The sequence below is a fragment of the Trachemys scripta genome, chromosome 16 (genome assembly GCF_013100865.1).
Source record: "Trachemys scripta elegans isolate TJP31775 chromosome 16, CAS_Tse_1.0, whole genome shotgun sequence".
Lineage (NCBI taxonomy): Eukaryota > Metazoa > Chordata > Testudines > Emydidae > Trachemys > Trachemys scripta.
In genome coordinates, this window is record NC_048313.1 from 19,225,986 (window position 1) to 19,252,942 (window position 26,957).

Here is a 26,957-nt window from a genome sequence, read left to right on the forward strand (position 1 = left end):
GGGAGGAGAGGGGAGAACAGAGGGGAGAGGTGAATATGGGGAGGGAGAGGGGAGCATGGGGGGGAGGGGTGAATTGGTGGGGGCGGGGAGGAATCGGTGGGGGAGGGTGAATGAATTGGGGATAAGTGAATAGCTGGGGAGAGGGGAGCATGGAGGAAGGGGGTGAATCAGTTGGCGAGGGGGATAATTGGGGGGTGGGGTGAATAGTTTGGGGGAGGGGGTCAATGTGCGAGGGAGAGGGGTGAATTGGCAGGGGAGTGGTGAATTGATGGGGGAGGGGGAATGAATTGAGGGCAGCTGTGAATAGGTGGGGGGAAAGGGAAGAAAGGGGAGGGGTGAATCAGCAGGGGAGGGGATGAACTGGGGGGAAGGGAAGAGCAGGGAAGGGTGGGGGAGGGGAAGAACGGGGGGGATGAATTGGGGGGAAGGGCGAATCGGTGGGGGTCCCCTCGCAGGCTAGTTGCCAGCTTTGGGGCTGGTGGTCCAAATGGGGCTGGGCCGGTGGGAGGATGACGAGGGGGTGTAGCCAGTAGACACACAAATGGGAACCTGGCAGAGATGGGGAAGCGGGGGGTGGGGGTAATCCCCTCCCCCAGCCATCATCGCTTCCGATCGGCCAGCTTTTCCCAGGGCGGGTAATTAACCACGGGCCAGGAGCGCCCTAGCCAGCAGGGCTGGATTCGGTTCACCCCGGCCGGGGTGGCGAAGATTCGCCCTCACGTGGTGTCCTTCAATCAAGTTTTCCCTCCGGCTCACCCAGAAGTTCTGGGCCAGAGGCAGGGCTGGCTGGGGACCCTCCCCGGCCTGTGCCAGGCTAAGCTGATCCTTCCCTTCGAAATCTAGTCACCCCGGCTTCCCCCTGCCAGATCTGCCCCGGGGGGAAGCCAGGGGACATGGCAGGCGACCCAGGCCGGGGAAAGGCCGCCTCTCGGCGCCCCAGCTGGGCCTGTGCCAACAAGGCCGGCGCGGGGTGTGCTGCAGTGTGAGCTCACTCAGCGCTCCAAAGAGACATGTTTACTCGCCCCCAGCTCCTCCCCTTACCCATGTGCTCCGCAGAGCTGAGCTCACCCCTTTCTCCTTGTCTGAAATGTGTGTCAGTGGGGCATGGCTCGGGCTGTGTCACATGCAGTCAACACATGAGCCGTCTACGAAGGCATGCCAGCGCCCGACTCCTCCGCTCCCCTCCTGGCGAGGAAACCAGCGCTTGCTAATCCCTGAGTGAACAAGCAACCCTCACCCACATAGATACAGAGAAATCGCCAACCTTAGCAGCCCTAGTTAGAAGCACGTGGAAGCTACAATCGTCAGCCGGGGCTGCCTTCTGGAATCTAAAGGCATTTGGGCAGCTGGCGGCTCAGGAGTGAATACACCCGAAGGAGCAGCGGAGGAGAAAGCCGGGTGGCCAAAGACAAACCCCCCCACACACAGCCCCCTAACACTCCTGCCTGTCTCTCCGAAAGGGGCCCGGGTGAAATTAAGAACGAGCAAGACAGAGATCACCATGGATAACAGTCCTGGTAAGAGAACAGCTTTCTGATCTACAAACTCTTAAGCAGCACGGTCATGGATTGCCGTAGGGAGCCGGGATGTGTTTGGCGTGGGGGGGGTGGGGGCTTGCAGACAAATAGCTGACGCACCTGGGGAGTTCATCGGTGCTGTATTTATTTCAAGGATTCTCTTGCAGCTTCCAGAATGGGCTAGCTGACAAATAAGCTACTTCATCTCTGCTGCAGCTCCGGGGTGAGGAACAGGACAGACAAATAAATCAGAATCCCCCCCCGACCTTTGCTTTATTTCCCTTCTCCCCACAAAACCCACTTGCGGGGGGGAGAGGCAGGTGGAGTTTTCAGAGGCTGGAATTTGTAAACTGGCAATATCTTGGGTTTTTTTTTTTCATGGCTGAAAAGCACAAAAGGTTAAACCTGGGAGGGGAGGCTTTGTTGGGGGGGGGCCTGGGGGTGGGTTCCAGGGAAGGTGCTGAGCCTGGGGGGGGGAGAATGGTTCTGTAGATGGATGGAGGCAGAGGGAGGATGCGGATCGGTGGTGCATTCTGTTTGATGGGAGAGAGCCTGCAATCCTCCTCTAACCTGTCTCCAGTGATTTCCCCCATGGGATCGGCACAAACCAAGGTGTGTGACACCAGGTCCCTCCAGACATGGCCCGGCTCTCAGGAGGGTGGCAAGAGGAGCTGGCTAGCTGGGGCTTGGGTGAGCGACGTGGGAGGTATGGCATTGACCTACTAATGGGGAGTTTGGGGTCGACTGAGGTTCGGGTTGGGATTTCAAGCAGGAGCTTGAGATAGTGGGGCGGGTGGGGGGGGCAGTCACCGCTCTCATTTCCACGACTGCTGTGGGTGGCCCGACTCCGGATTGGCACTGGCATTGATCGAGGGCAGGATATGCCCACGGGAAGTAGGGATAATACAATGCAGTTCTGCCCCTGCCCTACCACTAGCCCCTTGGCAAAAGCTGCTGCCCTGTGGCTTGTAACCAGAGTTCACATGGGGGCTCCTCTCTCTGTGTGCCAGGGGCACGGGAACCCCCTCCCCTCTGGGGCAGGGAACCCCTCTTCCTGTGTTTGATCCTCCTGCGTAAATCGCTTCTAAGCAGCTTGCAGCACTGGGAGGTGGGGGTGGAGGGAAGCAATTGAGGTCATTACGGTGTAACGGATTCCACTGAAATATCAAAATCAATCCCATAACGGCCCCCACCCCAGATGCCACAGGACCAGCTGGGGGCACCTCATGATCATTTCTGGGATCGCCATAGCGTTCGCAGGTCCTGGCATCGCTTCGGTGGACTGAGGGGGATCCACACCATGGCACTTGGACATGATGTCATTGTGGCATCTTGCGACGTCACCGTGCGGTGTGGCGATATCATGGTGGGTCACATTGGTGTCTTGATGATGTCACGCCAGGGCGCATTGGCATCTTGAGGATGTCACCAGGCTGCCCAGTGATGTCACACTCAGGTCGTGTCGATGTTTCGAGGCAGTGCTTTGAGACCACCGTGCCATGGGTGACAACACACCAGCTCACGTTGGCATCTTGATGATGTCGCGCCAGTGCTTGTCATGATGTCACATTTGGGTCACATTGGTCCTTTGAGGTCACTCTGCCACGTGGTGATGTCACGCTGGGTTGGTTTGCGTTTCGACATCACCTTAGTAACATCCTGTCGTACTGAAGGCCCCTCGTGGCTGTCAAATAGGGGTCTGGAGGGAACTGCACACATCCAGCGACTGAGTCGGTGGCAGGTGGGCACCAAGTGGGAGAAAGCGGGAGAGGAGGGACAAGTCTGCAGCCACCGGAGTAAATCGAAGCAGTCAGGGGGATGCGGCAGCAGATTTATGTGAAGGAATGCGGCCATGAATTTTCCCCAAAAGATCACAATTTTCTCCGGGCCCTCCCCATATCTATCTGTCCATCCATCCTCTTATCCATTCCCCTCCCTGCCCATATTTACCTGCCGATCCATCCCCTTATCCATCCCCCTCCCTGCCCATATCTACCTGTCCATCCATCCCCTTATCCATCCCCCTCCCTCCCTCCCATCTATCTATCTATCTATCTATCTATCTCTGAGGCACCCTCTGTGTCCCATAGGATCCTAGCTGTCTCCTTTTGCTGTCCACTTGTGTGTCTGTCTGTCTGTCCAGTCCATCCCAGGGCAATGGGACTCACACCCCCTGGCTTGAAGTGGTTTCCCTCCTATCCAGGGTTTACAGTTTGGTTCAATGGCTCTCAGCCCCCTGCTCTCCAGTGGCCACCTGGGCCATGGGGCAGTTCCCAAACATGCCCGTGCGCTATTCTTGCCTCCTGCCCCCTTCCCCCGGCGGCCAGGGCGCAGTGCTGGCGGCTGTGTCTTTTGACTGTAATTCACTCCGGCTGAGCTGTACATGCCCGAGGCTTCCCCGGTAACTCACGCTTAGGGGAAGATTGCCGGTGACTCAGAGGATGTCATGCAGGAGGGTGGGTGTGCGGGTGTGAGTGAGCACGCACCCAGCCCCCAGCCAGGTCATTGAACCCTGGCGAGCTGGAACGTGAGTGTTGAACTCACCAGCCTGTCTTAGGCGGATCTCGTTTAGGAGGCTAAGGGCCTCAATCTTCTCCTTGGGGTCACGTGAAGTTCAAGGTGTTGGACACATTCCACAGCAGCCGGGGAGGTGCTTATCCAACCGGTCGCAGCTGCTGCGCCTGCCGAGGCCACGCTCACTGTTGTCCCAGGAGGCTCTGCTTGCTAGGGGTGGGCAAGAGGTAGGATGGTCAGAGCTCTTGGAGTGGTACTTGGGAGAGTTGGGCGGGGCTCTATGCACAGCTCTGCCACCGATTTGCCGGATGACCGTGGGCACATCACTTAATCCTCCCCAGTGCCTCAGTTTCCCCCATCTGTAGAACGGAGATGGCCCAGCCCTTCTTCGTGGGGGGCATTAAATCCGTTAAGGATTGTAAAGTGCTCAGACAGTACAGTGGGGACAGTTCAGGGATGGGGACCTAGAGAAGCTGGGAGATGCCCATTCACCCGCTGGCGGTGGAAGCTCATGGAAGATGGCAGCTGAAATCTACTGAGATACCTGTCTGTACCTGGTGCACTCTAAACAAGACAGAGACCCTGCCCCAAATCTAAATAGACAAAGAGTGGGAGGGGAAACTGAGGCACGGAGAACGGCAGGGACTTGCCCAGGGCAGGACCTGCTCTGTGTTACAGTAAGACCAGACTTGTGATTGGCCCTTCCTAATAGGGATTGTTTACCAAGGCAGCTGGTTTGTAGTGGGTCAAGACAGTTGGTTTATAGTGGTACCAGATGCCTTGATGATGGGCACCACTCTACGCTGCTAAGTGAAATCCCAGGGCCGTGCTCATTACCGGGGTGACTGCATCCCGCACAAGTGCAAACTGGGACCAGCAGCTACCCCTCCCAGTGCTCTGAGTGCCCCCTAGTGGCAGTCCTCATTATAGCACCGCTTAGTGCAAGGTGAGCTCATTGGACTGCACTGCCCTGTGTCCTGCATGAAAAATGGAGGTTAGCTGCAAACCTCACCGTCTGCTGCCTCTCGGTCCAAATCTCCCTGTGCTGCAGCACCTCTTGCTCTCTGTCTCCGCTCTGCCCCTCCCTTCCGGGACCGACGTGCACGGTGCCTCGCAGGCAAGCGGCCCCCGGGGTTTTAAGGAAGGATCAGAACAGGCCTCTGACGATTCAGAGGCGAGTGGATGTGCCCATTGCCCAGGCATTGTCCATCTCCCTGCAGGCAGGGGTGCCCACACAGCCTATTCCTCGCACAGAATCTGGATTTGGGATTCTTACAGGGCACAGCTGAGGGTTAATCCCGGGGCTTTGATTATTTGAGATGAGTCTGCTGCGGCCTGTTGTGGGACATCACATGACAGCGAGGGGGGTATTTCTGCGGGGGAGGGGGGGTGATATCACGGGCATGCCTGAACGGGCCTCTGGAAGAACCAAAGCGACAGCTTCTGGGTTATCCATCCAATACAGTCTTCTGATGCCGCTGGGAGCCTGGGCTGGGATTCTTAGAAGTGCCTAAGGGAGTTAGACTCCTACATCCAATGGGACTTAAGCACACATGAGGCACATGGGCTGAATAGGGACGGATTGCAGGATCAGGGCCTTTATCGGTGCCAGATGCATCCTCGGGCGTAATCCAAAAAGACTCATTTCTGTTCCCCAATAGCCAGGCGTTTATGTCCCCGGGATGCGCTCTCTGCTCAGCTCTGCATTGTTATTACAGGCAGCTCCCCAGGTTAGTGGCTTTGTTCTTTGTCCAGCACCTAGAGAGGATGGGAGATGCCCGTTCTCCCGCTGGTGGCGGAAGCGCCTGGAAGACGGGATCTGAAATCTACTGGCAGGCCTGTCTGTACCTGGCAAACTCTAAGCAAGACAGAGATCCCCTGCCCCAGATCTACATAGACAAAGAGACGGTGGGGAAACTGAGGCACGGAGAAAGGCCGTGGCAAAGCTGGGACTAGAAGCCAGGTCTCCTGAGTCCCAGCGAGGCCCTAGGTCCACGTGCTCCCCTCGGCGCTGATGAATTGCACACCGGCGGCCACCAGCCCAATCCCTTTGCCTCCTGCATACCAATCTCCCGGGCTTGTAGACACCAAGGGCTGTCCCTCCCTGCTCATAGTTGAATGGAGGAGTGCCTTATCCTCCCAGATACCGAAAAAGAACTGGGGTAGGTTGGCAGTTCTCCCTTGAAGCACCCAGAACGTTCTCCTCGTTCACTAATCAGCACGTTAATTAGGGAAAAGGGGGGGTGGGAGCCAGTGCTCGAAACAAATATCTCCAGGGGGGCACTGAATGTTGCCTGGGCGGCGGGGTGATTTTTTCCCCCAAAGCTGAGCTGGGGCCGGAGGAAAGCAGATGGCTTGATTGTTATCTCGGCCGGGATTTCTGCACACTCTTTGTTTCAGGGCTTTTTTATTGTGCCGCCGGAGCGTGGGGGGCTTGTCTTCCCTCCCAGAGCTATCCAGCTAGTGGGGAGATGCGGGGGTGTATATGCAAGGGTGGGGAGTTAGTTCTGGGCTGCCACTCCCCCCCCCCCAGTCCCTGATCCAGAGGCTGCGTCACCTCATATATCTCTTCCACCGTCACGGTGACATTGACCTAATTTGCTCTCTCTGCTGCTTGTCTGCAGGCGGCGGCGGGGCACCCAGGTGCCAGGGAGGCTGAAACCTGCTTGAAAATGAATTGCGGTGGGCAGGGAAGCTGGCCCTAGAGAAAAAGGGAGGGGGGGGGTTGCAGTTGGTTAGGCTGTCTCGTTTGCATGGCAACTGGAAAAGCCCTCTTGTCTCCAAGGCGAAGGGGAGGGGTTGCCTCTTGCCTGGTTCCTGCTGGCCAAGGAGATGCACCTGGCTCTGGCCCCGGCATCATCTACCTCATCCCCAAGATATGGGCTGGACACAGGGATCACCGAGGGAGGGTCTCTGGCTGAGGCCATGCAGGCGTGGTGGGGGAGGATCTCTGGCCTGGGCCATGCAGGGATCCTTGGGAGGGGGTCTCTTGCCCGGGCCATGCAGGGGACAGTCTCCGGGTTGGACTACACAGGGGATCAGATTAGCTTATCGAAGTGGCGCCTTCTGGCCTCAAAATCTGCACCTCTGAAAAGAGCTTTTGCTGGAGAACAAATACCAGGGGGAGCTGTCTGGTTCTCTGTTGCTTCCATGCCTTCCCCTGTGGGCCCAGCAGGCTTTAAAACAGCCCCTCCGAACAGCTTTTTCTTTCGGTGCTATGGCCGCGAACCACAAAAATCTAGAGCCAAAATTGGGAGCAACAGGGACCATTGCACAGAGCACTGGACCAGGATGCTGGCTCCTCTTGCCAGCTTTGCTAGTGGCTCTGTCTGCCTCAGTTTCCCTCTCCGTAAAAGCAGGGATAAGGCTACTCGCCCGGGGACCTGGGTAAAGCGCTTTGAGGGCCCCGGATCGGATTATGTTTGCAGCCCCTTCCCCAAAGTTTGGGGTGGGAGTAGTGATGGAGGGGATGGGATCAGACCCGTCTCTGCTTGGAAGGGATCCCCCACCCCGACTTTCATGACAGGCAGAACCAGAACGCAGATCTGGGTCCAAAATGGGGAACTCTGCTCCCCCATTTATTGTTACCCCATCCGCTCATGTGCAAGGGGGGTCGCTCTGTACAGTGACTCCCCACTCAACTCTCCAGAGACCCCCCATCCTGTCCCTGTCCCCCCTCACCCACACGCCAACCTCTCCCACCCCCTTGTAAATCCAGCGCAGTCAGGCACCCCTACAGCGTGGGCTCCCCAATTGCTCAAAGGACTGTGGCAGGGGGCTGCCGAACACGGGAGGGGGTCCTCAAAGCCAAGGCAGGGCGGTCACCTCAGCTGCCGGCTTTTGCTGCTCCCCCCCTTGCTAAAGCAGGGTTTTCCACTCATCTGGCTTGGAAGGAAAGTGTCCCCAAAAGCAAGAAATTGACTGGTTAAAATCCACCCGCAGCTCAGCTGGGAGCGAGAGGATGCAGGCTGCTTTGGGGCTTCCCCCAGGACCCCTGGATCTGTACGCTGCGGGGAGGGGAAGCCCCCCAGCATCAAGCAAGCCAGAGGCCAGGAGGCCAGAATTTCAGCTCCGATGTAGGCACTGATGCAAGTGGCTGCAACTCGGGTGTGTTGGATGCTAGAGAATCTGGCCCTGATTTTGTCCCAGTGTGAGCTGCTGGGTGCGGGCCTCTCTGGAAAAAAATCAGTGCCTCTGTGCAAACTGAGCCCATGGGATCCCTGGCCTTGGGCTGTCTTAGAAACTCCAGCCCTAGATGATTGGAGATTTTGGTGATGGGACTGTGGAAGTAGTTAGACTAGGGCGGGCGGAGCAGGAGAGTCATTGAAATACGGTGCTTCTGATTATTATTCTTCGTTATTGTAGTGCAGATGGGCTCAAAAGTCCCAGGCACAGAGCAGGACCCCATACCAAGAGAACATCGCTCCCCCTCTGCTGAGATGCAGCCACCTCTGGGCCGGGGCATGGCAGCTGATTCTCTCGTCCAGATCTAAGCCAGCCCCCGCCCCTGAGAGCTGGCGATCCTGGCTGCCTGCCCTTGTCCCCGGACGCCGGACACTCGAGCTCTGCGGGGCGCGCTTGCCCTGCTGTCTCTGTTCCCAGACCCACGCCTGTTCGGAAGCTCCAGCCAGCCCGCAGATGCACTCTGATTTGCTTAACCTACTTAAGCCAAAAAAAGCGCGAGGCAGTTTCCTCCCCCCGCCCCTCGCTCCACTGGTGAAGGAACGTGCTGGAAGATTAAACCCTGCACGAGTAGCGAGTGTCTCCTGGCAGCGTAGCTAGACGCGTGTTCCCTTTCTGGGTAATCTCATTTATTTACACTTTGCCATATGCAGAGACGCAGCATCCCATCTTGCGGGGCGGGGGGCTGCTCCCCCGCCCCCGGGGGCCCCAACTTGTCCTCTTTTTGCAGGAAGTTGCTTAGAGCTCAGGCACCTGAGATGGCTGTAAACGGAGACTTGTGCCAGGCAAGAAATTTGGAGCCGGATTTTCAATGCCCTGAAATTCAGGGGTGTTCTGGTCTGGGCCCAGCACGATGAGGCCTGAATTGGCAGAGGCTTCTGGGCACTGTCACTAGTGAGCAGCTCTACAAGCCAAAGAAGTTAACACCCTTTGTGTAACCCAGGCTGCAGTAGCCTGTCTCGAGGGGGGGAGGGAAATCACCTTCATCCCAACCCCCTGCAGCACCTATGTGACATGGGACGGAGTGGGGGGAGGGACAGATTGGATTGAAGATACCAGGTTGTATCTTGGCTTCTGCTGGGGGTCAGGAACCCCAGGTCCAACCCATGCCCCCAACGAACTCCAGAGCACTGGAGATACAGCTCCAAATGTCCTGTCTCGCTCCAACGAGGAGTCCCAAGCCGGGAACCCGAGATCTGACCTTCAGTTGCCCGATGCGACAAGTTATTTTACTGTGGGTGAAACTGACCCACTTTCTTGCTCCAAATCAGTGACAGTCATCAAAATCTCGCAGAGTCGCAGGTATGTGTGTGAAACCCCCCCACGCTGCCATGAAGAATAGGCCTCTAGTCCAAGGCTTCCCCAGCGTGGAAAACACACAGGCAGAAGGGACACTGTGGGGGGGGGGGGGTGTCTGTTTTTCAGGGCTGCCACCCCCTTGACTTCAGCTGGAATTGTGGGGTCCTCAGCACCTCTAAAAACTCAGGCAGTCTGAAACATTGGGGTACCCGGAGTCAGCGAAGCCAGGATCAGAAAGGGGTCAGCATGACCTTGCCCCTCCCCCCGTCTTTGTTTACCCATGAACCTAAATTTGTTTTTGAGTCTTTTATTTATTTATTTGGTATTTGGCTGCAGTTCTGGACAGATTGCAGGGGGAGGCGGGGAGAGTTTAAGAGACACGTGTGGGACTGCAAAGGCCAGCTTGGATTCAGCCTCTAAATAACTCTGAAAGCCAGAGCACACACACACACACACACAAATGTGCTTCCCGTGTCTGGCGAGAGAGGATAATGGGGTTTAAATGCTGCAAAGGGATGGCGGCGAGCCGGCCCGGACTGTGAAATGTACGAGGACTCCCCCAGCTGCCGGGAGCTGGGGAAGCTGCGGAGTGTGACATGCCTTATAAATATGTTCGAGAGCGCAGTGGGATTTGCCTTTGTCAGGAGAATTCAGGTCACCAGGTCCAGGAGGCAGCAGCTGCGTTCAGCACAGCGCTGAGGAGAAGGTGTCTTTATGATTGATTTCCCCCCGCTCTCCAGCGCCGGTGAAACACACACTGCGGCCTCTGCTGCCTTCCCAGCTCTGGGAGCTCGCTGAAATCAGTCTCCCGGTGGTGGTGATCTTTATTTATTTATTTATTTACCCGCCGCCCCTTTTCCGAAAGCAGCGGGTCCCCGTGTCAGATTGTCGAGTCAGCAAGGCCATTGTGCTAATCGCCACTCTGGGGCGGCAGGTGCCAACCGGGCTGGAAATGGCTGCAGCGAAACAGAGACGGGGAAACTGAGAGCCCCTGGTGACCATGGCTAGAGTACTGAGCTAGGCCTCAGGACAGCTGGGCTCTTCTTCAGCTCTGCCACTGCCCGCCTGGGTGACCTTGGGCAAGTCACTTCCTCTCTCTTGGCATCTGTTTCCTCTGCCACTCTTTGTCTATTTATACTGGGCACTTTGGGGGGCACGGAGCCCCTCACTCTGTCCGTGCAGCGCCCAGCACAACAGGGCCCTGATCTCCATTGGGGTCTCGACATGCTATGCTAATGTGAATAGTGGCTCATTTATCAAAGAGAAATTGACTGAGGTGTCTAAGGGGAAATGGATCTAAATGAAGGGGGAATGTCCCATTGGGGGCTTCCCCTGCATTCCCAGCGCTTGAAATCAACAGGAGTTGTGGGTTGCAGGACTGGGTCAGTGTCTGGTTTGGGATTCCGCAGTGTAAGGTCCTGCAGTTGGATGGGGCCAGGGCTGTGGGATATGCAGTATTGCAATCTGCCCTTTGGGGATCCCGATCCCCCAACATCCGCTGCCCAACCACCATTCCTGTAAGATGCCGGCAGCATCTGAACAGGAAAGCAGGCCCCCGTCTGTATCGGACCTCGAACCCAAGCCACTGGGGCGAGTTCAGATCCAGGGTTGTCGAATCCAGACCGAGCCAGGGGGAGAGAGCTGAATTATAGGCTGCTTGTGCGTTGTGGGGCTCTAACCCCCTTTGGAAGGGGCCCTGATAGGGAAGCAGGAAGCACCATGCGTGGGGCTATTTGCTGATCTGCCAGCTGCAACAGCAAGGCCCTGTCGGGGGGAGGGTGCCCCCGCAATGGGACAGCCCCGTTCTGTTAAAGACCATCAGACAAGTCCAGGGCACCCAGCAGCCAATGGGCCATGGGAGCTAGGGCCTTAGCAGTCCCCCCCCATTAACACTTCCAAACCCTGGCACACACCAGCAGCTCCACTGTTGGGAGTGCCCGGCCTTAGAAAAAGCCCTGGAGAGAGTCCTCGGGGCAGCATGGAACCCCAAACGGAACCGCTGGGTCCAGATCTAATCCCAGAACCCAACATCTGCGTTCCAGCCTGGATCCAGAGCCAAACTCAGAACCCGATGGCTGGTCCTGGTTCCAGACCCAAAGCTGAACCCGCAGCAGTTGGGTCTGGAGTCAAACCCAGCAGTTGGCTTTAAGATGTAAGAAATCCGCCGTCCGGCTTTGCAGAAGGAGTTAACTCCAGCAGGCTGACGGTCCCAGCTTCTGTCCCTCGCCCAGACATAGACTGGACCCACTGCCGGGCCTTGGCACCAAGCGACGGACAGACCCGAGCCGAAGGGGAGCAGGGGAATTTACTCCTTGCTCAAAAATAAATGTTTAAAGCGTTGTCAAGATTTTGGATGAATGTCAGGGCCAGGCGTGGGCAGGAGCATTTGCCTGGATGCAAAACCCCAGCATGGTAATGGTTAACCCCTGGCACTGCGGTGTGGGGGCAGACCTGCCCTCCACCCCCGACTGTTTGCATTAGTGCCACTAGAAAGCCTAAAGGGTTTTTTGTTTGTTTGGTTTTTTAAGAGCTGTTCATTTCCCCCTCCTGTCTGGGAATGGTCCCAGAACTGGGAGGGGAGTGGGGACCAGTGGTTAGCGTGGGGGGCGAAAGGGGGAAGGTCTGGGAGCCAGGACTCCTGGGTTCTGTTCACAGTTCTGGCAGTAGGGGTAGTGGTTAGGTTAGCCAGGATGCCTGGGTTCAGTTCAGAGCTCCAGGAGGGGAGTGGGGTCTAGTGGTCGGGGGAGGAGGCTGGCAGCCAGGACTCCTGGGTTCTATTCCCTTCCCTCTCTCGGCACAATGGGAGGGGGGGCGGGTAGCTTTGAGATGCAGCCCCCGTCGGTCGGTCTGTCCGTCCGTCCCCTTTGCACACGGGCACTTTTGCTGCTAATCCCCCTCCCCACATTCGGGGGTTAGGGGGGCGTCCGAAGGAGGCAGCTTTGGGTGCCCCCCCCATCGCATTGCACCGAGCCGGAGCGATCGCTCCCCACCCACCCGAGCGCGCCGGGCCGCCGCAGCCATGTGAGCAGCCGGTCAGGTGTCCCCGGGGCTGGCGCGGCGCCCGCCCGCTGCTGTTCCCGGCTCCGCGCCCCGGGCGGACACGTGCGCGCCGTGACCTGATTGTGGGTGGTGCGGCGGGGGTGGCCGTGTCCTCTCCTGCTCCTGTGGCCGCATCGTCTGCTGCCCCCTCCCGCCGGCGTGCCCTCTCCTATCCCTGCCCCTCCCTTGTGCCCCCCCGCCCCCCGTTGTGCCCTCTCCTGCCCTTGCCCCTCCCTTATGCCCCTGCCCCCGTTGTGCCCTCTCTTACCCCTGCCCCTCCCTTATGCCCCTGCCCCCGTTGTGCCCTCTCCTACCCCCCCACCCCTCCCTTGTGCCCCTGGCATGCCCTCTCCTACCCCTGACCCTCCCTTGTGCCCCCCGCCCCCCGTTGTGCCCTCTCTTACCCCCTGCCCCTCCTTTATGCCCCCCACCCCCACAGCATGCCCTCTCCTACCCCTGCCCCTCCCTTGTGCCCCCCGGCATGCCCTCTCCTACCCCTGCCCCTCCCTTGTGCCGCCTGTTGTGCCCTCTCCTAACCCTGCCCCTCCCTTGTGCCCCCTGACCCCCGTTGTGCCCTCTCCTACCCTCTGCCCCAATCGTGCCCCCTTCTGCCCCCTGTCATGCTCTCTCTCCTTCCCGCTGCAAACTCCAGCATGCAAAGTGGGACGTACGGGTGTGTCTGCATCCCAGACATCCTCTCTGTCTGTCTGTCCCTATGTTAGCTAGATAGATGGGTGTCAATCCTCTCATTTCTGCTGCCAGTTTGGATTTTAATCAACTGTACATGAGGAAGGGGGGGATTAAAAATTGCACTGGGCTACTCCAGTCCAGCCCCCCCCCCAGTGGGGGTGCTGTGGGGAGCGGGGCAGGAGCGCTAGCTGGGGGGGGAGCTCCCGGTTACTCCAGTCCAGCCCCTCCCAGCAGGGGGCGCTGTGGGCAGCGGGGCAGGAGCGCTGGCTGGGTGGGAGCTCCTGGGTACTCCAGTCCAGCCCCTCCTAGCAGGGGGCGCTGAGGGGGACCTCCTGGCTACTCCAGTCCAGCCCCTCCCAGCAGGGAGCGCTGTGGGGAGTGGGGCAGGAGCGTTGGCTGGGGGGAGCTCCCGGCTATTCCAGTCCAGCCCCTCCCAGCAGGGGGGCGCTGTGGGTGTCAGGCTAGGAGCTAACTATTGCCAGCCTGCCTGCACGTTCCACACCCTGAGCCCTGCGGGCAGAGAATTTGATGGGACTCTCCTGCCCTGGGAGCTGGGGAACGCAGGGGTAGGGCAGGGCGCTGGAGATGAACCTTTGGTCTGGGGAACTGTCTAGAACAGGGCTGGGTGGAGATGGAGCATGGCACCCGTGCTTAGGTGGGGGTGGGCCACAATGGGAGGCAGAGGGGCTCTTGCACGGAGAGGGCATGGTGCCATGCCCGCCTGGGCGAGCCCCTAGCTTGGTGAGTATTCCTCGCCGAGGGCAGGGGGCTCATTCAGGGGGCAGGATCTACCTGCTTTAGGATCTAGTGAGGACGCCCTGGCCGGGTCTGGTACCCAGATAGAACCCAGCAGTGGCTACCAAAGGTACTGGGCTGGAGTCTTGTTTTGCAGTGTTGGGCACTGGCAGGCTGAGCTGTGGGAGAGAAAGAGGCTGTGTTACCCGTGGCTGTGTTACTCTGGGGCACTAGGGCACACAGCTCCCCGGGGGCATGACCCCGACTGCAGCCCGATCTCTCTCTGCCCCCCAGGCCGAATGGAGCTGATGGCAGGAAAGGGATGGGAGGAGGCCTAGCGCCTCCTCCCATCCCGCATCTGAGTTTCACCCCATAATTTTCAGGGAGCAGACAGCAGGAGAGGGGCTTGGCTACAAGTATTTGCTCTGAGCTGGAATTTGGGCAGCGGGGGTTGAGTCCGGGCAGTGCCTGCCGGGTTAAAAGGCCGGATCGGGCCTTCTTAAAATCAGGCGCAACTCCCGAAAATGCCAAGGGGGGAAGTGCGTATTTTGGGCACTGGTGGGTTTAAACACCCTGGGCTATCGCGGAGGGGAATGTATGCCGGTTCCTACTGTGGAAGAACCGGTTCCTGCCGCTTGCAGGTAATAATAATGAGCTAAGATCTTTGAGTCAGAGCAGCAGCTCTTTTCCTGATATAGGTCACCAGGAACGTGCGTGCGTGTGGGTGCCCACGTGCGCAAGGGGGCGAGGTCTCCTCCCCGCCTCCGTGGGCTCCCGCCACAAAATCTTCACACAGTTTGCTGTGACTGAGGGCGGAGGGGCCTCTGCTAATGGAAAAGGCAGAACTGGGATGGCAGGAGGGGGCTTGCGGGTGGGGACTGAGGGGCATGGACAGGGGCTGAGTCAGTGTACGACCTGAATTTGGCTCAAAGCTCTCGCTCAGAACTGGGCCTGCGGGGAGATGGAATCTAGGCAGCTGGCGCCCCCTTAGCCAGGCGCCCCCCCACGCCAGGCGTCCCTGGGAATCTTGGCATGACCCCTGCCGTACCCGCGGACCCCTGGGCCGGCTCCCAGTGGGATGATCTGGGTTTGCATTTTGTCCTCTGTTTGTTTGCCCTACTTTCCGCAGCACGTGCCTCACTGCCCCACATTCCCTGCAGCCTCGTCTCAGGGCTGCCTGGCGGCTGTGTGTGTGTGTGTGCGCGTGTGCGCGCGTACACAGGCTGACACTGTGTTCCTCCCCCCCCCACGCTGCAGCTCCACGTGAGACACTGGGATGGCTCCAGGGGACTCCAATCTCCCCGTCTCCCAGCCAGGTGGGCTGTAGCCGCTCCCTGGTCCCGTCCCCTCCAGCTGTCTATGGCCAGGGGAAGGGAAGCGACCCTGAGTCTGTGCAGGGCTTCGGAGGCTGCATCCGCCCAGCCGCGGGTGATGGGGTTCATCAGTTGCACAGATTTCGCCCTGCCCTGTGTCTCCATGTCTTTCAATCTTCATCCTCCCCTTTCCTTTGCCCTGCCTCCTGTTCTTTTGTTCCCCCAGGAACCCCAAGATCACTCCCCCATCCCCATCCCAAACATCCAACCCTGCCCCGATTGTATTAAACCCTGGCAGGCCAGAGCCCTGGGGGATGGATGCCAGCCTGGGTTCCCAATACGCAGCTCCCCTGCCCCTACAGGAGGCCGCAGACCCTGAGCACCCTCAAGCCAAGATTCCCCATCTGACCTCCCCTCCCACTGCTCTCTCTGCCACAGGCGGCGTGATCCTCTACGTGGGCTCCACGGCTGGCTCCAGCCCCACCCCGGGCAGCCCACCCGGCGGCTACCTGGTGCCCTCCCCACAGCACTCCCTGCCCTCGTCGCTGGAGGAGCTGACGCTGACTGAGATTGGGGCCATCAAGCCGCAGGGCTCCAGCTCGCCATCCTCGCCTAAGGTGGCCTTCCAGTTCCCGGAGGGGGTCAGGTACCCCAGCAAGGGCCAATCGCCCCCCACCCAGAGCAGAGTTGCTACGGCCAAGCAGAACGGCATGACCGGCACCTTCAATAGTGAGTGACCAGGGCGCAGCTCTGTCATCATCCCCCTGCTCCAGCTGGGGAAACTGAGGCACTAAGAGGGGAAGGGACAGCAATTCAGCAGTAGAACCCAGGAATCCGGACTCCCAGCCCCTCTGCTCTAACCACTAGACACCACTCCTCTCTCAGAGCTGTGGATAGAACCCAGGAGCCCTGACTCCCAGCCCCCCTGCTCTAACCGCTAGACCATCCAAAGCAACAGGAATATTGGGAGGTAGGGTACTCTCACATGAAGCCACCAGGGGCCAACCTGACACACAGCTGGGACCATGCACCCCCTCTTTGGGGGGTCCCCAGTCCTGTGGGGCTGGCAACCTAGTCTGGCTGGAAACGGGCATCTCCAAGCGACTAGTTAATGAATCTGGGCAGTAGTGGGGAAGGGGATGCGTCTTAGGGGGGCAGGTGAGACCCTGGGGCTGGGCAGATGGTTGGAGGGAGGGGGTGGCGCTCCTATGGGTCGGTCCCTTCCTCTCCGTTGGGGGGGCTGCAGTGGGGTGGGCAGGAGGGGACCGAACGAGTGTGATGCTCACCCCCACCCCTCCTTGCAGAGACGGGCGGGATGGTGCTGTTGTGCAAGGTGTGCGGGGACATCGCCTCCGGCTTCCACTACGGCGTCCACGCCTGTGAGGGCTGCAAGGTGAGGAGGTGGGGCCAGGGGCGGGGCTTCGGGGCGGCCGGGGACCGAGTTGAGGCAAGGAGCCTCCTAGCAAGCTGCGGCGTCACCGTGGTGCCGTTTCCCGGGGCGACCCAGCTCCGAGGGGAGCTCATTGCCAGCACAAACAGCCCCCCAGGCTGAGTGGGCCGGGGGCTGGCGGGCAGGGCGGGGCAGGCTGGGGGGAGCACAGATGGGGCAGGGTTTGCCTGGCGCTGACTCCTCGCCCTGTTGGCCCCCTCCAGGGCTTCTTCCGGCGCAGCATCCAGCAGAACATCAACTACAAGATGTGCGTGAAGAACGAGAACTGCATGATCATGCGCATGAACCGCAACCGCTGCCAGCACTGCCGCTTCAAGAAGTGCCTCGCCGTCGGCATGTCCCGCGACGGTAAGCGCCGGGATCCCGGCCTCCCGCCCCCACCCCCACTCCTCCCCCGGCCTGGTCTGCCCTTGGGCACGGCCAGTGTCACGTCTGCCACCAGCCTGCTCCCTGCCAGTGCCCCTCAATCCCGACCCACAGCCCCACCTGCTGTCCCAGCCCTGGGTTCCCCCCACATCCCCTCTGCCAGTGCCCCTCAGTCCCGACCCACAGCCCCTGCTATCCCAGCCCTGGGCTCCCCCCACACCCCATCTGCCAGTGCCTCTCAATCCCGACATGCAGCCCCACCTGCTATCCCAGCCCTGAGCTCCCCCACACCCCCTCTGCCAGTGCCCCTCCGTCCCGACTCACAGCCCCCTGCTATCCCAGCCCTGGGCTCCCCCCACATCCCCTCTGCCAGTGCCCCTCAATCCCGACCCACAGCCCCCCGCCCTTCTATCCCGGCCCTGGTTCTCTCTTGTGCAGACTGTCTGAATTGTGCTGTCTGTTTCTGATCTGCCACCAAACTTCCCTTTCCCCAGGAGACCCACATAGGAATTTAGCTGGGGATGGGGGAGGCGGCTTGGGGCAAAAGGCTGGTGCCCTGCCCCCATGCGGCGGGACCCCACATCCCCCTGAGGCCCTCCTGCTCTGCCCAGTCAGCAGCTGCCCCAGCTGATAAATGGGAGCTCTGTGCTGGGGGCTGATTTATGGCTCTGAGCACGGATGTGGGTGGGGGGAGGGCAATGATGTGGGGGGATGCCAGGGCCAGGCTGTGATGAATGGTTCGAGCTTCTCCCATCCGCTCATGATGGATTTGTTAGACTTTGAAATGGCTCGTCAGCATTAGCGTGCTAAGAATGGCCGGGGAGGGGAGGGGTGCGGTGTGAGGGGGTGGCAGAGAGACCTGGAGATGGGCCGAGACCGGACCCAGATCTATGGAGGTGGGCTTGGATCAGCACCAGAACCATGGAGAAGGATCAGGATTGGGGCTGAGACCACACCCAGATCCATGGATCAGCACCAGAACTGCAGAGATGGGCTGGACCGTGATGAGGGCTGGAACTCGAGCCGTGGAGATGGGTCGGGACTGGGACCAGAATCAGAACCAGGGAGGAGGACTGGGACCAGAGGTTCCCCACCTGGACCTCTTCACTGGGACTTTTGCCTCCCCTGGCTTCCCTCCTCCCTGCCCCAATGGTTCTGGCTCTTTGCTGGTTTGGGACAGGGACATGTGAGAACCAGCTCCCTGGATCTCAGCACCATCGACACCCAAATACAAGGGTCCCACACACCCGTCCAACCACTAGTCAGGGGGTGGGGGCAGCAGGGGCCAGGCTCCTGAGTCCCGTCTGTCGCGTTGTGCCAGGTAAAGCTCGCTCACTGGTCCAGAGCGCAGGGCGGAGGGGCACATAAAGTAGATCCTAAGGGTGAGCAAACAGCCCCGGGGATCTCGCCTCCCTTGGGCCGGATCTTCCCGGGCAGGTGGGGGGAATCAGGAAGGGAACTAAACCCCAGGACTGAGCAGCAGCCTCGGCTCAAGGGCTCCCCAAAGCCCCAGGGGCTGTAGGGCAGGAAAGGCCCACGGGCATTATCCAGGCTGCCAGCTGCTGTGTTAACGGGGGGTGGGGTGCAGAGAGGGACAGGGGCCGGGGGGGGAATAGGGGGAGATGTGGTATAGACTGGGGAGGAAAGGGACAGGGATGGGGAGTTGGGGGTGCGGGAGAAGGATGGAGGAGGGGGAGGGAAGGGAAGGAATCCCAGGGCGCTCTCCCCCCCACAAGCCCTGCCAGTTCCAGGCCCATCTGGGGCTTTGCGGGGGCAGCGGGATCCTGTGTGCGGGAAAGGAGGTTTCTGGGTCACGGCTGCCATGTGCAGCCCCCGCTCCAGCTCAGGTTATGGCAGCAGCTCCCAGAGCAGGCGTCAGCCTCCAGACTCTCCCCCCCTCCGCACGCTGCTCCCCACAAAGCCCCGGGTGGGCGTGAGAACCAGGCTGTGTCCTGCCCAGCACGGGGCTCCTACATCTCCCACACGTGCCCCCTCGCATGAGGCTGCAGCACTGGGGCCCGATCCTGCTTCCGTTGCCATGTTACCAGGCAGGATCGGGCCCCTCCGTGCTACACCCGCCGGGGGCGCAGTGTGGGGAGGGGGGCATCCCTGGGGATGCTCCTCCCGCTCCCCTGTGATACACCCCTTCCCCACCCAGCACAGGCAGGGCTGGAAATCCACTCCCTGGAAAGTCTTTTCTTGGGTCAGAGTTATTCTGCTGTCGGGCTTCAGGGGGACAGGTGAGGGAGTTGGTATGCGAACCCAGAAGTCCTGGCTCCCTTCCCTTCCCCTGCCCCCAACCACTAGATCCTCACTTCTTAGGGCTGGGAATAGAACCCAGGAGTCCTGGCTCCCGTTTCCCAATTAGACATCACTCGCCAAGTGTGGGTATAGAACCCAGGAGTCCTGACTTCCCTTCCCCCTGCTCTAACCTTCTAGTCCCACTCCGCTCTCAGAGCTGAGGATAGAACCCAGGAGTCCTGACTCCCAGCCCCCACTGCTCTAACCACCACCCCACTACCGTCCTACACCCAGGAATAGAACCCAGGACTTTGTAGCTGCATGCCAGAGATCTGATCTGACACCAGTGCAGCCGCATTGACTTTAGTGAGTCTCTCCTGATTTGCGTCTGGCCTCAGGTCGAGACTTGGGGGAACCCCTGGGTGGTGAGACCAGCGGGCAGGAGCAGAGGGAGCCACGCGGTCTGTCTGTCTCAAGCAGCCTTAATAAAATCTCATACTCTCCCCCTCCCCCCGTCTCGGCCTAGGCAGAGGTGCTGGATGGTCCTATAGCAGTAGATTGCCCCTGCCCCAGCCCCTCTGTGCGTCTCCCATGGGCCTTGGTGCTGCTCCTGACCCACTGACCTAGTTACGGAGAGAAGTGGAGCAGAGACGTGCAGGCAGGGGGTGATCTGGGCAGGAGAAGGGGGGTAGGCAAAGGTGCCTGTGGGGCCACTGGGGGGGGGGGGGGGGGGAAACCAGCCAGGGGGGGGGGGGGGGGGCGGGGGGGGTATGTAGGGGGTGTGGAGTGCAAAGGGAGCTGGCAGGAGCTGTGCCAGTCTAGACACACAGGGAAACAGCTGCATTGTGGGAGGCAGCTCTGCGATGCAACGTGCTCTGGGGTGGAGCGCAGCAGCCAGCGCGGCCATGTAGAACAGGCCATTACTGTTACTACCTGCAGCGACACGACGGGAACTGCGGGTGGTGACAAGCCCCTCGTGCCACCTCCTCCCAGTGCTGCTGGCTCGCTCCCTCCCCGTTGCTCTCTACCCCCAGTAGGGGGCGCTCACGAGTGCACCCCTAGTGCCTGCCCAGCTCACGCTCTCTCTCCTTCCTCCCCCCCCCACAGCGGTGCGCTTCGGGCGCATCCCCAAGCGGGAGAAGCAGCGCCTGCTGGACGAGATGCAGAGCTACATGAACAGCCTCAACGAGGCCCCCATGGACGTGGGGCTGGGGCCCGAGGGGGAGGCGCCCCCCAGCCCCGACGCCCAGGAGGAGGAGGCCATCGGCGCCATCTCGCGAGCCTATCACGACATCTTTGTCAGCGGGCAGGACCGGCTGGGCAAGCGGGCCGAGTCCTACCCCTCACTCAGCTACGCCGACCAGCAGCTCAACAACGGCTACGCCTACGGGCAGTACGACTCGGCCGGCCTGCCCCTCTCCGGCTACGGCGCCTGCCCCCAGGAGGCCCCCGGCTACGTGGACAATGGGCCCCGCCGCTTCGGCAACGACATCTACCAGGCCCAGCAGGCCGGCTACCTGGCCAATGCCAGGCACTACCCCACCTTCGACTACGGCTACTCTGAGGGCAGCTCCCAGAGGGCATGTCCCTGGCGCTCGGCCACCAGCAGAGGCATTGTAAGTAGCCAGGCAGGACCCCCGATGGCAGGGGTTAGGGGGGAGGGCACGGGCCCTCACCTGGGGGGAAGCAGGACTGGCTCAGTTGGGTGTCCAGAGGGGAAATTGACAGGGAATGACTGGCCCAGGCTCACTCAGCCGAGTCAGAGTTGGGATGAGAACCCAGGAGTCCTGGATCCCAATCGTCTCACCCTTCCCTAACCCCTAGCCCCCCCTCCCCTCCCAGAGCCAGGAATAGAACCCAGGAGTCCTGACTCCCAGACGCCCCCCACTCCACTCCAACCATTAGACCCTCTTCCCTCCCAGAGCCAGGAATAGAACCCAGGAGTCCTGACTCTCTAATTCCTAAGCCATTGCCATCTGATTGTATTTGAATCCCTCCACCTCTCCCTGCCCCGTAGTAACTTCCTCCCGCTTCGGGTTCCCAGTGGGAGTGAAGGGTGCTCTGCACCCCTCTGGATTGAGCCCCAGATCTGCAGCTGGATTGACACCAAGAAGCAACTTGGTTCTTAAGGGTTGGCTCCCCCTGCTGGACAGCAGCGACGCTGCAGCATCCTCACGCGTTCTAGGGCTGCATTCCAGGGAGGGTCTGTCTCTGCAACCCCATGTGTTGCTCCACGGGCTCCCATACAATCTCCTTTGGGGAGACTCCCCCCCACAACAGTCTGAGAGGCCAGATCCTGCCAGCGGCAATCCAGAGTCACTGAGCCCCCCCAAATGTGGACCCCCTTCCAAATCTGGATCTCATTCCTCCGGCTCCCCCAAATTTTGGTCTGATTCTCCAGCTCCCCCCAAAATCTGGCTCTGAGCCCTCCCCCAGTCCGGATCTGATTTCCCCCATCCCCAAAGTTTTCAGGGTGTTTCCATTCTGGGGTCCCAATCCAGGCCCACCCTGCCCAGGTTAGGAGGCTGGTGCTCCCCTTGTCCCTCCCTGCGTTGGTGACCCGTTTTGCTCTCCCCACCCAGGCGTGCCCGCTGAACGCCAGCCCATACTGCAGCAACGGCAAGACCAGCCAGCAGGTGTGGGAGGAGTTCTCCCAGTGCTTCACGCCCGCCGTCAAGGAGGTGGTGGAGTTCGCCAAGAGCATCCCGGGCTTCCAGTCGCTCTGCCAGCAGGACCAGGTCATGCTCCTCAAGGCAGGCACTTTCCAGGTCAGTCAGATGCCCTGCCAGCCTGAATCTGGCCCCCCCTGCCTAGAGCGTGCGGCCTCGGGCTGCACCAGTAGCTTTGGCCCCAGTGGTGTCGGGTCTGGTCTGTTCCCTTCACCCTGAGCTGACACACATTGACTTGCTGGGGATATCAGAGGGAGCTGGGTGGTCATAAAACCCGGTCAGCAGGGAGAGAAACGCAGGTCCACCCGAGACTGGTGATGTCTGGGAGCCAGAAAGTGGGTGCCCAGGAGGGACCCCAGAGGAGAAACACAGGCTCAGTTACCCAGAAACTGTGACCTAAACTAGACAAATTAAGACTTGAAATAAAGCACAGATTTTTATGTGAGTGTAATTAACCATCGGCACAACGTTTACAGTCAGTAAGTCCTGACATGGGGAGCAAATATTTTGTAGCGGATGCTTTAGTCTCGCAGAGAAAGGTCTGATGCCAGCCAATGGCTGGAAGTTGAAGCTAGACAAGTTTAAGCTGGAAATCAGGTGTACATTTTTAACGGTGGGAGTAATTAACCATTGGAACGATTCCCCAAGGATCGTAGTGGATTCTCCATCACTGGCAATTTTAAAATCAAGACTGGATGTTTCTCTAAAAGATCTGCCCTAGGAATTATTTGGGGGAAGTTCTCTGGCCTGGATTATCCAGGAGATCAGACTTAGGGTGACCAGACAGCAAGTGTGAAAAATCGGGGTGTGGGGGGGGGTAATAGGAGCCTATATAAGAAAAAGACCCAAACATCGGGACTGTCCCTATAAAATAGGGACATCTGGTCACCCTAGTCAGACTAGATGATCACAATGGTCCCTTCTGGCCTTGGAATCTATGTGTGTGTCCCTGCTGCTCTCTGCTGGAGGGAGCAAGCCCTCTTTTTGCGTGTGCGCGCCCCTTACCGCCTGGAATCAGAACTACCGGCATGTGTGTCATGGTCCCCATACTGCTATCAGCCATGGGAGATTCTCCTCTAGCTCCGGGCTTTTGCAGCAGGAGGATTCAGCTGGGTTCTGCCCCTGCTGTCTAAGTGGCCATGACATGCTGGGCACAGATTCTGTGGGAAACATCAGGTGGGGGATAAACTGCTGTCCTAGCGGCTCCAGAGTTCCCTTCGCGAGTTTGTCTGTGGGGATCCAACCCAGGACATGCGTGCCCAAACAGCTTGAGATAAAACTTCAGTAGCCTGCATGGACATGGCCCAGGCACTAGACCCACACTACTACCATGGATCACCCTCATCCCAAGCCCCAGGGCTATTGAGTTTTCCACCCAGGCCCCCACTTGTGCAGCACCCTCGACTCCCACTGGGAACCAAGAGGGAGGAAGTTACTCCAGAGCAGGGTCGGGAATCAAATCCAGTACCTGTGCATCTAAAGACCTAGTGGCTAGAGCACTGAACTGGGGCTTAGGACCAGCTGTTTCCCCTCCCCGTGCCTCAGTTTCCCCATCTGTACGATGGAGATAAGGATCCTGACTTGCTTTGAGATCTACTGATGACGAGCTCTAGGTAAGGGCTAAGTACTATTCTGATTATCATTGCCTGAGCTAAGAGTCATAGGAACATAGGACGGGAAAGGCTTCCTAGATCAATGAGTCCAGTCCCCTATTATCACAGGCAACCTGAGTCTATAATTATGTAACTCATCTGACACCCCCAGACTCCTAAACCCTGTACACTGTCTGGCCACTAGAGGGGGACATTATCTGGATGCCTCCCGGCGCTTGTGTCAGAGCGCCCCCTGCAGGCTCAGCTCTGACCTTCTCCTCCCCTCCCACAGGTGCTGATGGTGCGGTTCTCCTCCCTCTTCAACCCCAAGGATAAGGTGGTGACGTTCCTGAGCGGCGAGACCTACTCGCTCTGCAGCCTGCGCTCCATGGGCATGGGCTGCCTGCTGGACGCCATGTTCGAGTTCAGCGAGAAGCTCGGCTCCCTCGGGCTGGATGCCCAGGAGATGGCGCTCTTCATGGCCGTCGTCCTTGTCTCGGCAGGTGGGTGCGCGCCCTGGGGCCAGCGGGGGGATCTCTGTCTCTCTGCAGACCATGGTGGGGAGAAGGCCGGCCCAGCCACAGCCGTGAGCCATGCAGGTGACGTCAGCTCCAATCCTCCTGCAAAGCCCATCCCCGGTGTTTCGGGCCAGGTGTTCTGCACTAGGCAGGCTGCTAAATGCTCTCCTGCCTGTTCTCTATGCTTGGCCCTGGGGTCAAGGACAGTGACAGAGTGGGCGTCCCACATGCCCCTCGGGGATCCCACGCCCCAGTGCATGCAGCATGCTGACGCACATGGAGCTCAGCCTGCCTGGGACCTTCCAGACCCCCCAGTGAACAGGACTGACTGTGGCAGCTCCCTTGGCTAGAGCTTTACAGGGGAGCCTTTTCCTAGTGTTTTGACAGGAGGATCGCCGCCTGTCGGTGTTAGAGGTGGGGAAAGACCTAACTGGGCACCACTTTGTCCAGCCTGGTTTTAAACATCCCTCCCTTCCCTCTGGAGACTCTTCCCCAGGCTGAGATCTGAGCATTAGGAAGCTTCCCCTCGCAGTTCGTGAGCTGTTGTGTGTGTCATACGCCCTATACTGCCATCACGGGGGGAGATTCCCCTGCAGCGGGGACTGGTTGGTTTTTTTTGGAGCAGGTTGGGTATTAATGTCATGGCTCATCTGGTTCATAGATCGTTCTGGCATCTCAGACGTGGATGCCGTGGAAATCCTTCAGGAGACCCTCATCCGGGCCCTGCGGACTCTGGTGACAAAGAAGCACCCCGATGACTCCACCCTCTTCCCCAAACTCCTCCTGCGCCTTCCTGACCTGCGGACCCTCAACAACCAACACTCGGAGAAGCTCCTGGCCTTCCGGATCGATCCTTAAGCCCACCGGAGACGCCCGCCCTCCGAGCCTATGGGGGAGAAGGATCAAGAACAGTCACCGGACCCAGCGCCTCGGGCTGCATTTAGCTCTTTCGAAGACGAGGAAGGAGGGCTCTGGCGCTGCCGGGCAGCACGTGGCCTGTCGGAGCCGGGCTCTGCCAGCGCACATCCCCCAACCCGGGGCGATCGGGTTCAGGAGGAGAGAGCACACCTCCCGCACGGCACTCTGTGCAGCACAGCAAGGCCTGGAGAGCGAAGCGAACATGCGTCCGAACTGACCGCACCAACACAGACACAGTGTATATATGTGTATAGAACTCTCTCTCTGTATTGTGTTGAGGTTCTAGTCTGTATATAAGAGCCTGGATATGTTGTACATACAGCGCATCGGTAGATCTCGGCGGGACGGCACACCCCATTCATGTTTCATTTGACCATCTAGTTCCTTCTTAGGGTGCATATTGTTTTATCCCATTCCGCTCCGTCTCCACTCTCCGTTCGTACCAGCCCTCTCCTATGGAGAAAACAGCACAGCTGGCTTGTGGACCTGTGCTCTGTGGATGGTATAGGATAGACTGGATCAGGAAGTGATATGCAAGGAGCCTTTTCGTCAGGGATGGTAGGAGCACTCGTCCGGTCCCCAAATCCCGACCTGAGGCCAGACGTAGGATGGGGTAAATCAGGAGAGACTCACTAAAGTCAATGCTGTGCTTTTTCCTGGCTGGTATTTTTAAAAAAACGTCTCACGCCATCAGGGCTTCCAGGGAGTTTTTGGAAAAGGCTGACGTGCGATGGCTCGGCCGGGCAGGAGTGGGATATGCTACCTGAGGGGCGCGCTGTCTCTCAGAGGGGAGAGGTTGAAGGAGGCACACTTCCATTAAAGAAACAAATGGCTCCATTTTGTTTTGCTCCAATTCAGCCCTGCCCTGCTCTAACCACTAGACCCTATCCCCAAGCCAGGAATACTGGCTCCCATTCCCCACCCCATGGTCTAACCAGTAGACCCCACTCCCCTCTCAGAGCCACAATTACAACCCAAATGTGCTAAATCCCATTCCCCTCACCCCAGCCACTAGACAACTCCCCCACTGCAGAAGAGAATGGCTCTGGTTTTATGGGGGAGGTGGCACTTTAGACTGTTATAAGATGGATACAAGTCCGGGGACCAAAAGTGGGGCCAAAGCTCCCTGGCTTTGCATTTCGATACATATCAGATCCTGAAGGTCCGCGGGGAGAGGGAACTAGCACACCAGAAGGGAACACTTTATAGTTTGTGCTTGGTTCTTTGCCGAGCTCAGAACATCTGCAGGGAGAGGGGGAGCCGGGCCGTGCCTCGGCTCCTGGCCCCGCAGCTCTGTTCTTTGTTTGTTTGTTTTTAAAAAGAGCAACAAGACTTTGCACTTTTCTGAAAAATATAAATGTACAGAAAAAAATAAACTATCCCCTATCCCCACTCGGAGCATATCAGCAAAGGGATGCCCCCCTGGGGCCCGGCTGCTAAAAGCCCTAGTGCCTGGCAGTGGAAGAAAAGAAACGGTTTATTTTTGGTCTAATATTGAAGTGCAATAAATAAAATAAAGACTTGCTTAACGTTGAGCTGAGTGTCTACAGTTTGATATTGTTGCTACTCCAGGTGCACCCCTACCTGAGACCAGATCCTCCTTGCACTAGGTGCTGTCCATCCATAGCCCCAAGTCTCCAGATCCTGGAGTCATGGGAATCTATGACAATTTCCATTTTTAATTTTTCAGAGTTTCTAGCTCTTGTGGTTGGGGCAAACATAACCTCATAAGGGTCTGAACGCCTTCCTGGTGGGGGCCTTATTATATTCCCATGTACACAGGTGTAAATCTGGAGTCACTCCAGATATTCACTGAGGCCGTTCAGATTAGCATCTGGTTTAGGATGCAATTTTATCCTGTCGGGGTGATTTCTCTTTTCTTCCTTCTGTTCATTCCCTTACTGATTGGCCCAC

At 58.9% G+C, this 26,957-nt stretch overlaps 1 protein-coding gene across 1 annotated transcript; it reads left to right on the forward strand.

Annotated features, from left to right (window-relative positions):
- Positions 1-528: 528 nt before the first annotated feature.
- LOC117888598 (nuclear receptor subfamily 1 group D member 1-like) lies at positions 529-26,576 on the forward strand. The gene is made up of 8 exons (XM_034792144.1): positions 529-1,517; positions 15,728-16,018; positions 16,594-16,682; positions 16,943-17,087; positions 20,454-20,962; positions 21,929-22,114; positions 23,900-24,110; positions 24,787-26,576. Exons 1-8 carry the CDS (start codon positions 1,502-1,504, stop codon positions 24,981-24,983), a joined length of 1,644 nt encoding a protein of 547 aa, XP_034648035.1. The 5' UTR covers positions 529-1,501; the 3' UTR covers positions 24,984-26,576.
- Positions 26,577-26,957: the final 381 nt, after the last annotated feature.

Bases quoted from the DNA above. Each gene is read 5' to 3' on its own strand.
- LOC117888598 (XM_034792144.1), top strand. The intron at 20,963-21,928 runs GTAAGTAGCCAG...CTCCCCACCCAG, and splicing joins CGGCCACCAGCAGAGGCATT to GCGTGCCCGCTGAACGCCAG. The intron at 22,115-23,899 runs GTCAGTCAGATG...CCCCTCCCACAG, and splicing joins TCAAGGCAGGCACTTTCCAG to GTGCTGATGGTGCGGTTCTC.